The sequence below is a fragment of the Pocillopora verrucosa genome, chromosome 11 (assembly GCF_036669915.1).
Source record: "Pocillopora verrucosa isolate sample1 chromosome 11, ASM3666991v2, whole genome shotgun sequence".
NCBI lineage: Eukaryota > Metazoa > Cnidaria > Anthozoa > Scleractinia > Pocilloporidae > Pocillopora > Pocillopora verrucosa.
This window is the reverse complement of record NC_089322.1, coordinates 10,975,700-10,991,098: the sequence shown is the minus strand read 5'-3', so window position 1 is coordinate 10,991,098 and position 15,399 is coordinate 10,975,700. Positions and strand designations below refer to the sequence as shown.

General features: G+C 35.8%; 1 protein-coding gene across 1 annotated transcript; it reads right to left on the bottom strand.

The window, feature by feature from the left end:
• Positions 1-752: 752 nt before the first annotated feature.
• On the bottom strand, positions 753-15,284 carry LOC131768665 (guanine nucleotide-binding protein-like 3 homolog). The gene is made up of 24 exons (XM_059084395.2): positions 15,214-15,284; positions 15,077-15,129; positions 13,378-13,435; positions 12,922-13,004; positions 12,386-12,502; positions 11,966-12,017; positions 11,680-11,717; positions 11,291-11,362; positions 10,951-11,014; positions 10,392-10,495; positions 8,165-8,309; positions 7,941-7,965; positions 7,318-7,380; positions 6,820-6,931; positions 6,026-6,091; positions 5,712-5,799; positions 4,814-4,868; positions 4,346-4,445; positions 3,810-3,846; positions 3,222-3,304; positions 2,550-2,657; positions 1,645-1,797; positions 1,491-1,527; positions 753-1,109 (listed from the first exon to the last, which is right to left on the bottom strand). Exons 1-24 carry the CDS (start codon positions 15,224-15,226, stop codon positions 1,045-1,047), a joined length of 1,791 nt encoding a protein of 596 aa, XP_058940378.2. The 5' UTR covers positions 15,227-15,284; the 3' UTR covers positions 753-1,044.
• Positions 15,285-15,399: the final 115 nt, after the last annotated feature.

Here is a 15,399-nt window from a genome sequence, read left to right as displayed (position 1 = left end):
ATCAGACGTCATACACGACTTACAACGTCAAAGAAATAAAAAATAGGGATGACAAGCCTACATAACTCCTACGATTCTTGAAATTTGTTTAGTTGCCGTCGTCTGCAAGGTGTTTCTCCATACGCGTTTCTGAGGAACATAACAAAGTGCGGTGGACTGAGGGTGCATTTAGACCCGTTCGACTGTGGTTAAGCGTCATGATCTGCTTAGTTTCCACGGAACGTTACCTGTCGGTTTGTTGAGTTAGAACCTAGCTTAGCCGCAGAGTTTCAGTATCACTGTGCTTTAGGAAAGGTCTGCTCTTGCTCATCTTTATTGCAAGGCATTGCGAGAAAAGCAGGTTTACAGGCGTGATTAACTGAATTTTAATTCCTTTTCAGCCCGCAGCTCAGAGCCTGGAATTAGTCCAGTCTGTTGGTAGTTTGCGAGTTTCTGCCATTCAAACCATACCAAGTCTCACTCACAGAGCATTCCTGGAGTAAACCACGCTGAACTATTACCTCTTTTTTTCGGCTAACTTATCAATGTGTGTACTGCTCTCAATCATGAAGTCACTCACTGGCACTGTGATAGTCAAGTATCTTAAACGAGGACACAACACAGTGATTCAGCCTGGGCTCGAATTCGCACTCCTCGACCAGGAGTCTAGTGCTCTTACCATTAGATCACCGAGTCTCCCATGCCAACATATACAACTCGGCAATATCGAACAATCTGACCACAATGCGATTCTAGAGACCAACTTTGTCGGGGAGTATTTTTAATCAGGAATAAAGTATTCTCGTCCTGTACATTTTGTCTCACGCTTATTACAAATAATAAAACAGAGGGAGATTAAAATAAAAAAATACATAAAAACAAATTTGTTTTTATCCTAAAATTTCTCTCAGACGATCAATAGTTCTCCAAAGGCTTCAGATCCAAGCTTTTTTCCCTCACATTCTAGCTCTGTTCTCTCTCTCTCCCTTTTTTTTTTTTCAATTGAACCTAAGATCAATATGCGTGATTGTTATTGCTGTCAGTCCAGGATTATGTCTTTTCTCTTCAACTGAAGTCAGTGTCAAAGTTGTAATCGTCATCTTCAGCCATTGCCTCTCCTTGACTCGTTGCTGTAAGAGAATAGAACAATTCATATTCAATTCGTATGAACCACCCTGAAATATAACACTACAGTCAAGATTCCATCGTGTATTTGGTTCTAATATGTCTTCCTAGAGTATTTGGAACCTCACAACTCTCGATTCCAGCTACGGTCAAAAGCTTCAAGTAAACTACAGAGCTACAAAGAACTCTATCGTGATCTGGGCTATTACTGCAGCAAGGTTCAGATGTGACTAGCGTCCTGTATATAACGTTAAGACCAACAATGTCAAAGGAGTTGATTGTGCTAAAAGATTGAGAAAGTTGGTAAATTTTGTGCTTGGTTGTCTACTAAGGAGAAACTTAACTTACGAGGCGAACCTGGTCCTTGTCATTCATTACAGTCTTACCTTGTTTCCGCTTGTCCCTCTGCTGCTTCTTAAAAAGCTAAAAAAAAAACAAAGGCCAAGTAATGAAAAAAGATGGGAAAAAAGAATTCAAAACACATTGCATTGCTATCTTGTAGCGGAATGGCTTGGGCACGAGACACTAAACATATTTTACCTTCTTTCTTTCCTTATTAGTCTGTAGATTAAATTCATTGATTTCATTCGGCGCCAGTCCACCTGAAGTCGCTCCCCGAGATTTCGTGACCTCCTTCGGATGTGAGACGGATTTTGAATTCTTGACAAGAACTGTCATGCCATCTTTTTGTGCCTACAAGAGTAAAATTGGTCGGCAGAGTGATAAGTTTTGATTCACCCTTGACTACACTTTTGATTGGCCCTTAGGATTTCAGCTATCAAACGAATCCAAACACTTCTCATTGTCCGTTACGCCTCGTTCTCAAGGCGAATCTAGTTTACATCCTTTAATTTAAAAATGGGATTTCATTCACATACAAAATAATTTTAAAGGATAAGCTATGCAGCACGCTTCGTTGATCTGCGGGAGACTTGGATTCAGGATATTCACTACCTCATTGTTTAGCCTAAATTTTGGTTGGACTTCATTGCTTAACACTTGATGTTTTTAATCTTTTTGACTCAAGATGGTGTTTAGTGGCTATGTGCTGGAAATGTTTAAAGTGGTGACATAAACTGAGAGCGTCCTATACTGACGCCACTGATCTCTTTCTAACACAAACAATTCACTCAACAGCAAAGTAATATCATTTGTAGTTTAGAATGAAATAGTAAACTAGGACCAACCTCCATCAATCAAAAGAGCACCGATTCTCAGCAGATTTCATTTGAGTCGTGAAGGTTAAGCAGTAAATTCAGTCTGTTATCGTTGTCGTCATCATCATATTTGATAAAATTATTATCAATATGTAATGTTATATGATTCTTACCGTCACTGTTGTTGTAGTTTTTTATTTGAATTATCATATTTCATCGGTAGCATCGATTTCTCCTCTCCGACCCCTTAAAAAACTGTTGACGTAAGAAGAATAAACTTGATCATACCTGCTCACCATCGCTGTCTTCCATGGCTTCTTCGTCTTCTTTGTCGTCGTCGATTTCCTCATCATCATCGCTGTCATCTGAGTCGTCGTCATCTTCCTCGGCGGATTCCTGTGTTAAGCAAGGCAAATAAAACGTATGTTTTTCAATTTGTTTCATTACAAAAACTTTCACTCTTTGGAAGAAAAAGTTTTATAGATTGCGTTTCTTTTCAGTTCATCCAACCAACTTTGAAATGCCATTTCGCGTCCTACACTTAATCCATCAAAAACTTCTACTTAATACCAACTCGAAGGAAAACCCGCTCTGAATGGCCTAGTGGAAAGCACGTTTTATTCCGGATAGAGAGGTCTGCTTAGGCCAGCATTCACTGATGTTGTGTTCTGGGAATGACGACTTATTTTTGACAGTAGCTCTCTAAACTGGCTACGAATAATCAACAATAGGTAACGATTAACTGAAAGACAAACCTGACTATGACGCTCATGGGGACGAATAGAAAAAGAGAGCTCAGCGACAGAGTGGGAATAAAAAGAACAGAGACATAAAATAATACTCCACTATCCTCCACTCTTACGTAAGAAAGCTTGGTAGGAAATTTGAAAACTTCAAGAGAAATAGCAAAAAATTTCCAAAATGGATTAATAAATGAACAGTTACAGCTTTGAAACTCACCATATCTTCCTCATCAACCTTAGCTGCATCCACAGGGTCACCCGCTTCAAGCACCATTGCATCTTCCATTGTGTGCCGCAGACCTACCAAGGATAGCAAGTACATGAATTTCCTGATTATTTGCTTTACAAATGTATATACCCCAGCTCGTAGTTAGAAATGGTAACAAAACACTGAAAACCATTTAACAGTTGATTTATTAAATTGTATCAGCATGCAACTATGATGGAATGTTTACGATAAAAACCGTCTTTGCAAACACACAAACCAATTTCATAAGCAACCTTGCGATTTACCCACTTTCAAAAGTTTTTTTCCTTTTTTTTTTCAGTTGGTGACAGACACATTCGAGCAAAAAAGGCAAACAATATTGATTTCTCTCGTTTGTTTGCTATTTTTCCTTTTTACAACACATTTCGAGGCCAAAAATTGTCGTGGCTGAAAATGTACGAGGCACAAAAGATGTGAAAACCAATTGCTTCCCGTGCCAAAAATTGTGCAGGAAAAACTTAGGCCAACCACTAAACTGGGTCTTTCCTCGCTTAGCGCCAGTTCTGTGGTCTTTCTTTCTATCAGCAGCAGACTTACCATGCAATTCGTCATGTTCATTCTGTTGGAGAGAACCCTGAAGAAAGAGAGGTGCAATGAAATTAGCAACGAGGAATGTGAAGATATAACAGACATTAAACAACCCAGTAGTCTGAGCACAGCTGTTCATTCATCCCTCTATCTTAGCCAAGCGAAGCGTCTTCACACCTCTTACATCTGCTGGCATTCGCATTCCATAACTCTCTCGCGACTCTTAAAAGAACCAGCGCTTTGAGGGAAAAAGGGTTTGCGGCGAAAATATTAACACCCCTAGAAGGGCAGTAACAATTTTCAAAATCGATGCACTCTCAATAAAAGATAATATTGTTCAACAACTTGTCTTGAAATCAATGCTTTTACGAGAGTTATACAAAATTGCTCTGGCTTTAGCAAATAACTTAATAATAAACCAAAGTAAGTAACTTGGTATGACGAGTGATGATGAATAATTGTCGGTTCAGTTAAAGTTTAAGAACACTGACACAAACACATGAAATTACTGAGGAGAATTTCATCTCCTTCCTTTAATATCTTACCAAATCAAACTCCTTGCTCCATTCACTGACAATATCAGCTGATAAATGGGTGGGTAACTTGTGCTGTTCTGGCGGATGAGTATAGAATACAATCTTTCCACTGTGGATAAAAAATCATTTTTCAAACACAACTTAAGTTAATATGTCTCACTCACTAGGTGCCAGTGACCCTCCAATACAACATGATGTCTGTATTTGATAAAGCACACTCAAATACTTGATGCATCAGTTTATCAGGAAGTGTAGGGTCCGGCAATCCCTTTCTTTCTGTCAAACAAAGACCAACTCCCAGTGCAAGGTAGGAAACAATTAGGAGAAACGTGAATTCTACAAACGCTCAAATGTTTTTCACTCTCGCTGAACTCATATCAAGTTGAAGGTAGATTTGAATGGCACAACAAATGACTGGAAATGTTTTGAGAGTCTTCCTTCAATTCTGCATACAAAACCACAAGTCAAATACAAAACCTGTTCCAGTCTTTCAACACTGATTTCCCTGCTGCATTTACATTGGGAATGCCACCTGCAACAGTTGAAAACAAAAACAACAAACAAAAATCTAACACACTTTCACCCACTGAAACAGAGTCAATAAATCAAGTTGGAAGCCTATACAGTAATCTAAGTTATATAATTATGATTATTAAGTTCAGTACCAAATTTAAGCTAACTTCTTATGAAGTTTCATTGGTGTTTATATACTGTATGTCCTCTCTTCAAAATCAAGTTCAGTATGAGAGAAAACGATACATATACAATGCAGTTTTCGTAAATTTGTGTTTAGCCCATTAAGAGAAAACTTGATTTTGATAGACTACTTTCAAATCACTGCGGCCAAATAGGTAATCAATTACAAGAAAGGTTTTGTTCTAACAAAAGGTTAGAAGGGAGGGGTGGGAAAGTTAACCTATGATGACCTATTGTAAAATGAGTAGTATCAACTCTAGTGACCTACAAAACCTGAGGGAAACCAGGACAACAACCAGCATTAAACTCCACCCATGAGAGGCCCAGGATCAATCAAACCCGTGACATAGCAAAGGAAGGCCATCCTCTCAGCACTCTGCTATCCCTTTGTCCCAACTAAAGAATCAACAAAGATGCCTTAGGAGCACCACCCTCAACAAAAATATCCATCAGCAAACAGAAATTTACTATGTAACTTGTGATTTAAACCTGAGTTAAACAGGATACCTCGGCTGCAGATAAGAAAATGTACAGTTGCCTACTTCAAAAATTTCTGACTTTACTTTCTTTTATCATAATGTACATCACAATAATTATCATTCAAACAGTAGAAGAGACCTATGTAGAATGAAGTAATTCTTAGATCATTCATTTCAAACATTTAGTTTAACTATCTTACCTTTCTTTAACTTTCCAAGCCTTTTACCAAGGTGAGAGAGAAACTCATGCACATCTGTATAATCTGGTACTAGATATTTTTCCATGACCTTTCAAAAAATAGAAAGAAAGAAAGAAAGGGCTCATTATCTTTAAAAAAATGATAAGCCAAAAGTTGGTCAAAGAGCTGTGTACTAGTACAGGGTTGAAACCAATAGCATGATGTTTGAAAAAAAAGTGCAAATTAAAACATAATAAGATTTGCTCATATCTATAAAGTTACTTTTCAAATTTTTTAATATGAATGAAACAAATAAATGAGGTTAAAAAAATTACCTGTCGTTTGTTACATCTTTTTAAAATAGCTTCAACTGCTGGGACTGGATCATCAATGCTTTCTATCTGTTATGGAACAAACTGCACTATCAATAACTAGTAGAAAAAGAAAATAAAAGAAAAAATTGGCTCTATAGCATCAGAGCCATAAAATCACTAATAAATCAGTGAAATACTGTGTGGCCAATCAAGATTCTTAACTCACTGGGGGATATTAGTTGGTTATTAACAAGCATAACAAATGAGCTAAACTTAAGACTGCCGAGAACAAACCCCACATAGTGATACAAGTGGAATTGAACCTGATGCACCCAGCTGACCCAATGGCCATTCTAACTCCTGGAAAACCTACAGAGCTGCACCTGTCTTGTGTCACTTGTCAGTAAAAGTAGAGGGAAGAGCTTCTGCTACTCTCCATCAAAGATTCTACTTTGGTTGATGCTTACCATCAAGTTGTGCTTTGTTATAAGTATCACTGGATTTCCTTATCAAAAAGCATTTAGTAATGCAAATTGTATATCCAACAATTTTGAAGATGCAAGACTGGCCCAAACTTAACCTTGAAAGTCTTTCACCTGTACTACCAACTGGTTATGCACAATATTTTTAAAAAGGCCATTTAATGCGTTAAACCCATGTGGTTATTGATATACCATAGTATACCTGATAAAAAAAATGTCATAGAAATCTTGTGAAGATTTGATGGCAGTGAGGCACATGGATGCAGTATAATTTCTAACTAAGGGTCCTATAAACATACTGGTACGATTTCAACAAATATTTCTACTTTATACCTTAACACAGTTCCGTAATATAACAGCTGAATCAGAGTTTCCACTGTCCATCACAATACCAGGACTGTCCAGAAGTTTGACATGTTTGTCCAAATGTACCTCTTGCATGCTCCTGCAGTTTAATAATGTCCTATTTAGATTCTTTTATGATAATGTGGGGTAAAATGTTTTAAAATCCTTACCATATTGACATTTTTGAGGGAAAAATAATTAAAGAAAAAATCACTAAAAGGAAGGTGAAATCAATTTGAATACTAAGCAGGACATAAAAATTATCAAAGATCAGAGTTCTCAGTGTAAGTCCTTGAACAAATTCCTGAATGGAAAAAAGTACATCTGGAGATAAAGGCTCAAAACAAAACCTCAATATGTTACTTAGACTAGCTTATAATATCATTTACTTTGCAAATCCTGTGAGAGATACAGTGTAGGGTAATAAGTTCACTTCAGAGTAAACTTCATGCTACATTTAAATACAAGTAAAGAGTGCTGACTTACTTTGTAACCCCTGGAGTGGCTCCAACAGTACATGCTTTACTCCTCTTTAGACTGTTGATGATGCTATCAAACAACACAAAAATGATGTTGATGATGTACAAAAAAACATATTACATAGGACAAATTTTTTTTTTGCCATGATTTGACTTTATTAGCATTCTCTAAAAGTTTGAGGAGTCACACACCATTTCTGCAGTCGAGAAAAGTAACCCCCAATCTTATGAACATGGCACCATTACACTCTGTATATTAAGCTACTAGTACTGCAGATTCCCATTAAAATTGCATAAAATCCAGACAATTTATAGGCAGATGGTCCTAAAGTACAGAGAACTTGGAGGAATTGGATCTTTCTACCAATTATACCTCAATTATTTTATTTACTCTCTTTATAAAATGAGGAACAATACTGCAAAAATAAGATACACGAACTTCTCACATGTATAGTTGCAATACAAAACCTAACTTAGGTCCATATCATCAAACACAGCTATCATGATAGAACCTTGCTGTTGTAGACACCATATGAGGATCACAAGGGAAAGTCTACTACAAAAGTAGTTGATTATACTCTATCTTATTTTGTCACTTACACACCACAACATTAGATAATTATAGTTCACCTGCTTTTGCCAACATTAGGAAAACCTAGATATTCAGAGGGAAAATAAAAAAAACCTATAAATGATCAGCTCCAAGCATAAAATCTCTAAATGTTATTGCAGTTGTATTATGAGTGACCATCCTGGGGTGGGGGCCTTGTAAAGAAATCAAAGTGAATAGGCTTGACCTATTGAAACTGTAAATGTCCTGCGGGTAAAAAGGACAAAACTCCATGTTATCATACCTACTATTCCAACAGTAATAGCAGTCTTGATGTCTTTATTACGGCAATAATTTCCCAGAAGTTTAAGTAAAGTGTCTGCTCCTAAACAAGCACTGGTTGCTAATAGATCTCCTGAAGCTAATGACAAAGATACCTTACTTTGATGCTGGAGAAAAAGATAACAAGAAAGAGACTGAGAATAACTAACTGACCTAAAGTGACTGATAATCAGTTACTACTAACAGTAATTGATATTGACTGGACTCTTCAAATATCTTTTGGTATATGTTTACTAAACATTTTTGAAACATAAGTGCAGTAGGGTTTCATGTAAAGCACTTGGAACAGTCAAATACATTGCATATTGTTGAGGTGAGGTTCCTCTGTTCCTTTCAGAAGTCTCATGTCTACATTAAGTTTTCCTTTCTCTTCTCAATTGTTCATTCAGGTACATGTTAGGTACATGCAAGGAAAACAAAATGTTGACCTGATCAGCAGTAGGAGGCAAGCTCCCTTCTTACCATTGTTACATCCATGCTCACTTAGAAAACTTAATGGTGTCTGACATTTCTTAGAAGTAACTTTTACTAGTTTGTGTCATTTGTCAAGAATATTGAACATAATAATGTATGCAGCTTTAAGTGACAACTTGCTCTCAATCAAAACCTTAAAAACCAGTGACCATTAACTGCCTATAATTTCAAAACTTCATCAAAAACTTCCACTGATTGCCCTGCATTATTAACCTCTGCACACAAAGGCTGAACAAAGAACTACTTGCTAAGTTAAAGATGAGTAGCACAATCAGCATACCCACTTCCGTAACATGTATGGAAAATGTGAAAATTGCTAGTTTGGGACAAAATCACTTCTTTAGGTCTATTTTAAATTCACATTTACTATTACAACTGATTTATTTCAAACTATTTTATTTTTGCCACATTTGATTCAAATTTGTATTTACCGATAATCCCTTGTGGGTGTGGTCTTTTTCACAAATAATCAATTTCGAGTTCACTGACACAGTAAAAAGTAGAAATAGTAACATTTTGTATTACATGGAGGCTAGTATCTCCCTAGTGAGATCAACTGGCACTCTAAAAACTGACTTTCTGCCTCTTTTTACAACTTGAAGATCACATCACCATTTTTCTATTGGAAATTCAGCTCTCTTTTTGCGATTCTTTTCATTATATTTTAGATTCCTTAGCCTATTCTTTTCTTGCTTTTTCCTCCTCCACTCTTTGATCCTCGCAAGCTTTTCTTCCTTTTTGTTAACCATACCTCTTGTCAAGCGCACTTGAAGCGATATTTATGGATGGCTAAATCTCAGAAAAATTATTGAGCTTGAAGACTCCCGACATAGCGCTTTTGGTGGCATTTGTGGCGAGACTCCGTTCTCAATATGGCGTCAACATGGTAAAAAGCGTAGCGACTCGGTCAAAAGTGAATATTTTGGCCGTTTCTAAAGATATGGACCCGAAAACTTGGAAATGACAAGAGAAACTTATGAGCATTGAAGTGTAAGCGATTTCGAAACCCGACTTTGCCGTGTTTGAAGTATAGTAGCGAAGGAGCAGGTAAGTTGATGAAAAATATTATTGCGTAATCAGGTTTTACAAAACCGTAGCGACTGTTTTACACTGATATTTCTCTATTTGTAGTCAATCCTTTAGACTGATTTTTCGCTATTTTAGAACACCAAGTATGAGCATTTGGTTAATGTGTTTTTGTTCCCACAGGATTCCAGTTCAGTCATTCTGCGGACAACAACTTGGTGTACTTCCAAATTCTGAAACCCAGCGTTACACAAAGGATACTTAAGAATGATAAATCTTTTCTATGCATTTTAATAAACTTGAAATGTCAAAGTTTTGCTCAAATGTAGTGTTTATTGTGTGTTATCATTAGGTGTAATTTGTTTTCTCAAACGAGCTTTCTTTCAGTGAAAAATGTATTTAAAAAATTTTACCACTGAGATTGTGTTACGCGTTACAACCAAAATTGGCTCGATTTTTCATCTTTCACGGGTATTTTCTCAAAGACAGCAATGTGGTTTTCTGATTTTTTGCATTTACTATAATCAATAAGAACAACTTTACCTGTAAGCAAAGATTTTGCTTCAATGAAAATGTAAAACAGAAGAAATCATTGAAAGTTTGCAGTCAACCCCCTATGGGCACGGTGATTGTGCTACTCATCTAAAGAGGATCTCTTGTTCCAAAAATATTTATATTTCGTTACTTACCAGGTTCTGTCTTTGGTTCTGTGTAGATGCCTTAAAAGCAATTGTTGGAAATTCATTACGGAGATATTTCAACCACTGATCTACAATTTGTCTTGGCACAAGATCTGCAAAATAAATTTTTTTTGTATTCTTTAAATTTAGTAGGTAAACTTTTGGCACAAGGAGTATAAAATAACAATTTGTAACTTGTAAGCACCCAAGAATGCAGTCCTAGTGTACAACTTCATTCAACATTTTCCACTGATTTTTTTTTTGTTTTGATTTGTTGGTTTTTGTGATCAGTTGAAGGTGTTTAGGGATGGACTTAATGGGAAATGTGGTGGTTTAAAGGTAAGTCCTATAAATTTTGGACTCAACATATTCTTTTGCATAACAGTATACTCTACATGGTTCCCTCTCAGTCCACAAGAAAAATTGGTACTACAGAGCTGAAGAGAATTGTGAGGAAATACTGAGGGTACAATGTAGTGGAATGGAAACCATCCATATACCAAAACCCAAATAAGCTCTGCTGTTACTGGTTTGTGTGAAGTCATCTTAAACCTTGGCAAAAACTCACCTATTTTATTTAAAATCAGAACTAATTTCTTATTGACTCCAGAAGATAATACTGCCTCCTCTACCTGTGAGCAGTTAAAGAAATATTTAGACATGTGCAGGTACAGAAGCTTTTTTCTTGTCAGTGAAATAGTGATTATCTTGATCATCAAACTTGTGCAAAGTTCAGACATTTCTACCTTAAGGCCTTAAGTTCATATCAAATTTTGCAAAAATCGAAATTGACTCTAAGTGCCCTCCAAAAAATTATTTACACGTGAGCCACCACTACAGTGTTGTCTTTCATTTATAGCTCACAAAAAGCCAAAAAGGTATGTATTCTCTAAATAGTATCACATCACCTGTGGACATCTACAGCCTAAAGGATCACGGGCATCTAATACTTGCAGGACAACATCTGCAGCATCAACAACCTAATAATGAATACACATTTCATCTATGAAATAATCAAGTGATACTTTTTATTTTAAAAGCCCATGTGCAATATGGTTGGACTCAACTCTCTAGAACTATTATTTGGTCTAGAACATTAAGGTGACACTCATCAATAAACTTCCCAATGAAAAATTATGTTAAACTGCATATCAGAACATTTTGAACTGCATTTTCATGAAGTTCCACTATGCAACAAGGGAACATTTCTAAGAGGAAATTGTTTATTTCTAAAATTTAAAGTATGTAATATATCTGGAAATTCATGCAATTGTATGTTCATAACAGGTTACTGTACCTTCTTGAATTCTTTGTAATATGCTTTAAGTGATCCCTCTGTGAACAAGTTAAACAAATATGGCAGTCATAAAAAGAACATGAATGATAGAGTTAGACAGAGATAAATAAACAAACAGTGTACATTGTCAATCAATTCATCAAAAATAAATCACTCAATCAATTTGATCAATAAAGTTAAAGAGATTGCCAAAAAAGGTAAGTTTACAAACCAACACAACAACAATTAACACTTTTCAGTAATATTAAGAGACAGAATGAAGAATATTCAATTTTCCTGTACCCACCTACTTTTCTGCCTGAGTTAATATCTGATTGAGAATTTTCTTTAATTGCTTCCTATAAAAAATATAAGGTTTTCCATAAGAAAATATTAAGTAACAAACCCTCTTTGACAGGCAAAAGCTTGGCCTTGTCCAACAATCTGACTGTGTATGTATGATACAATGATAAGGAACATTTTTTTCCAGAAAATGAAACAGTTTTTCTATTATTCACCACCACTTCTTGTGCTACAAACACCAGTCAGTGGCCTGACATATGACCTGCCTACTAACATAAATAATTTGCAGGCTTGTCTCAAATTCCATAAAAATACAGAGCTGTATACTTCATATCCCTTTGCTACAGACACCACCTAATCATACAGTGGTTTAATACAAAAAATTTTATCAGAAATTGCAGCAAACACATTCCAGTAATTGTACCTTTCTTTCAAACTCCTTTCCTCTCTTAAGAGCATCCTTCTGCAAACTTTCTAGATTTCTTTTTTTATTCACTTCTTTCAACCTGTTCTTCTTTCTTCTTTCTTTATCTTCTTCTTGCTGCAAGAATTACAGTATGATCTTATTAACACTAATTTACAAATAAATGTTCCCTAAAATATTAGAACTTCTTCACAATTTAACAAAGAGGCAGTTTAGAAAGTTAACCAGCACAACCTTAGTGGGTGGTTGTCTCAGACAACAACTGCTATTTCAGCCACAGGTTCAAGTGGTCCCATGTGGCTAAATTGCAGTTGAATCTTAATGCTTGAGAGCACCTTTTGTTGCGGTTGTCTTTCAGTCCTGGATAGTTTGTAGCAATTCTTTTCAAGTATTCACCTTTTTCTTTACTCTCATCACTTTTTTGCTTGATATAATGTTGACATTGTAGGGAGAAATTCTTTCTTGGTCACTTATAAGAGTTAAAGGGTTAATGGCTAATTTTATTGTCTATGTATGTTTAGTTATTAAGTACTCACTCTTCTTTTCTTGTCCTCTGCTTGTTTAAGTATTTCCTCCTTAAATGGAAAAAGGTTTGGGACTCCTGGATCTTTCTTGTGTTCTGAAATATTAACATTTTTAATAATTAATCCAAGACAGTCATCTAGTGTGAAGAAAGGGCTTAAAAATACATCAACCCAAACCAGGATCAGAAAAACTCTATGAAGCAAGCACCTTGAACTAATTCAACAGACTATGAATACAAGTTTTCCAGCATGTAAAAACAATTTCAGGTTACTCCAATTTTTCTTATGTCTGAAGGACTGATTTATGTGAAACAGAGGATCATACAAATCAAACAAGTTTGAAACAATTTAGACTTGAAATTTGTTTTAAGCAACAATGCAATATTAAGACACAAAGTCTTTTCTGACATGTTTATCTGGGTTATCATCTAGCTCAATTTAAGCCTATCATTTATGGATTTTACATACTTTTTGTTTTTCCACTAATTTTGGCTTCTTTTCGTTGTTTCCGAAGATGCTCCCTGATCTGGAAAAAAAGGTGAAACAATATTTAACAACATTATCTTAACTACAAAGATATATTTTTAGGTTTGTAATCATTGATCCCAAGAAGGGTATGTAGGACAAGTTGGCGATTTTATCTCTTTATCATAATACAAATGATTTTCAAGTGGCCATGCATCTATTTTTCAATGGGACAAAAAATGCACCAAACAATGTGTTTTGCTTTATATCCCTCCAACTAATGTTTGTAATGTTAATATTCATGTTTGTACTGTTAATATTCATGGAGAAAGGAATAAAAGAAAAAATGGGTGTCGGGTAAAACCTTGAACAACACTCTTCTAAAGGTAATTGCTGATGTTTAAGTCACAAGGGAATGAATTAGAGGGGGTATAATGAAGAAGTTGGTGTGGCATCATCTTGATAGTATATATGATATGTTTAGATGTGTGATGAAAAAGTAGGTCATTCCTAGTGTTTTAGTCTATTTTATCCCCACTGTATTTCTTGACTTTGGGTAAGATATACATGTAGTAGCCATGGTGACTCCCTTGATGAGACTCTATCCTCAAAAGTTCAACATGACCACTATCTGATGATAGTCTATCAAAACAATTTAAAGCTAGGTTAGTTGTTCCCTTTATCCACTGAGGTATAGTGTTGAGGCATTAGACAAGCACTATAATTTTTAATAAAAGGGTACGTTTCTAAAGAAACCGTAATGCTGTGTCAGTGGGAGAGTATAACAGGGTAATAAAGTGTTATCAACTAAGTTGATAATGTAAATTGGCCACCGTGAAGAGTTTAAAGGCTGACATTTTAAGTGATTATTGCTCTAACAATGGGCTAATGTTCAAAACGTCAGCCTTTAAACTCTTTACAGTGGCCAATTTACATTATCAACTCAGTTGATAGGACTTGATTACCCTATTTCTTAATAGTTTAGCAAATACAGATTTATTGTGAATTATGTAAAATGGGAAATATTACTTGGGTTATCATAATAAAGTGAGTTTACACCATTATCTTGATACAGCAAGTGTGCAACTCCAACAAAATCCATAACTCTCCCCAACCCACTAAAGCAGACAAGCTATGGTCAGCTAAATACATTGGAAGCAGTTCAAAGAATTTTAGGAAACATGCGATTAACTGCAATTGATCTTTCTCAGAAGTTTACTCACAGACTGACTCAATGGCATTTACAACTGTCAACTGACTGGAGTTAAGCCCTATTGATGTTACATTAGTTAGTTAGTACCTGAGATCATAGTTTTGGATAGGATGGTTAAAATTCCCACTGATTGGAATGAGGCGACTCTTGATACTACAAGATTGATTCAATTGATAACATCGAAAACGCGTAATCCATAGCCTGAGAATACTGATTTCATTGATTCACAAGTACAATACATATGAAAGAATGAAACCCAATGATGCAATGGTCATCGATTTATAACAAGGTTTTCACATATCGATTTTTATTGACTGCCCACCCAGGGAAATGGTATGTCTAGTGAGAGGGCAGTCAAAACTCGATCTTCTACTTTGTCGAATACAATTGTTTCTATCTGAGCAGACACCCCTACATGTTACTGACTGCAATGTACTGTGACTCAGCTGTACTACTACGATCGTCACATTTCACAATCCACAAACAAACCTTTCGCTGTATTTTGTATTTCTTGTGGGCCGTCATCCGCTTGCTCTGTTTCTCTGAACACAATTTAAATCAACGTTTCAGATATAGATTAATGGCAAAAAAATCCGCTAGCTAACACGAAAATTTACAAAACTTACTTGGACGGACCATACTTTATTTTGTTCTCGACTCTATTAGCCAGCACTCCACGTGAATCTTTCCAAAATGGAGGAACTAGTGCCCAGTCTCCTAGGAGCTGCCTAAATTTGTTATCGGTATGTACAGGATTTCCTTACCAGATTATGTTAACGTAATATAGGGGTCAATATGTAAATAGAATCGCT

Coding starts and splice junctions, on each gene's coding strand:
- LOC131768665 (XM_059084395.2), bottom strand. Junction 11,015..11,290: donor TAGGCTGTAGATGTCCACAG/GTGATGTGATAC, acceptor AACTGCTCACAG/GTAGAGGAGGCAGTATTATC. Junction 1,110..1,490: donor GAGGGACAAGCGGAAACAAG/GTAAGACTGTAA, acceptor ATTCTCTTACAG/CAACGAGTCAAGGAGAGGCA.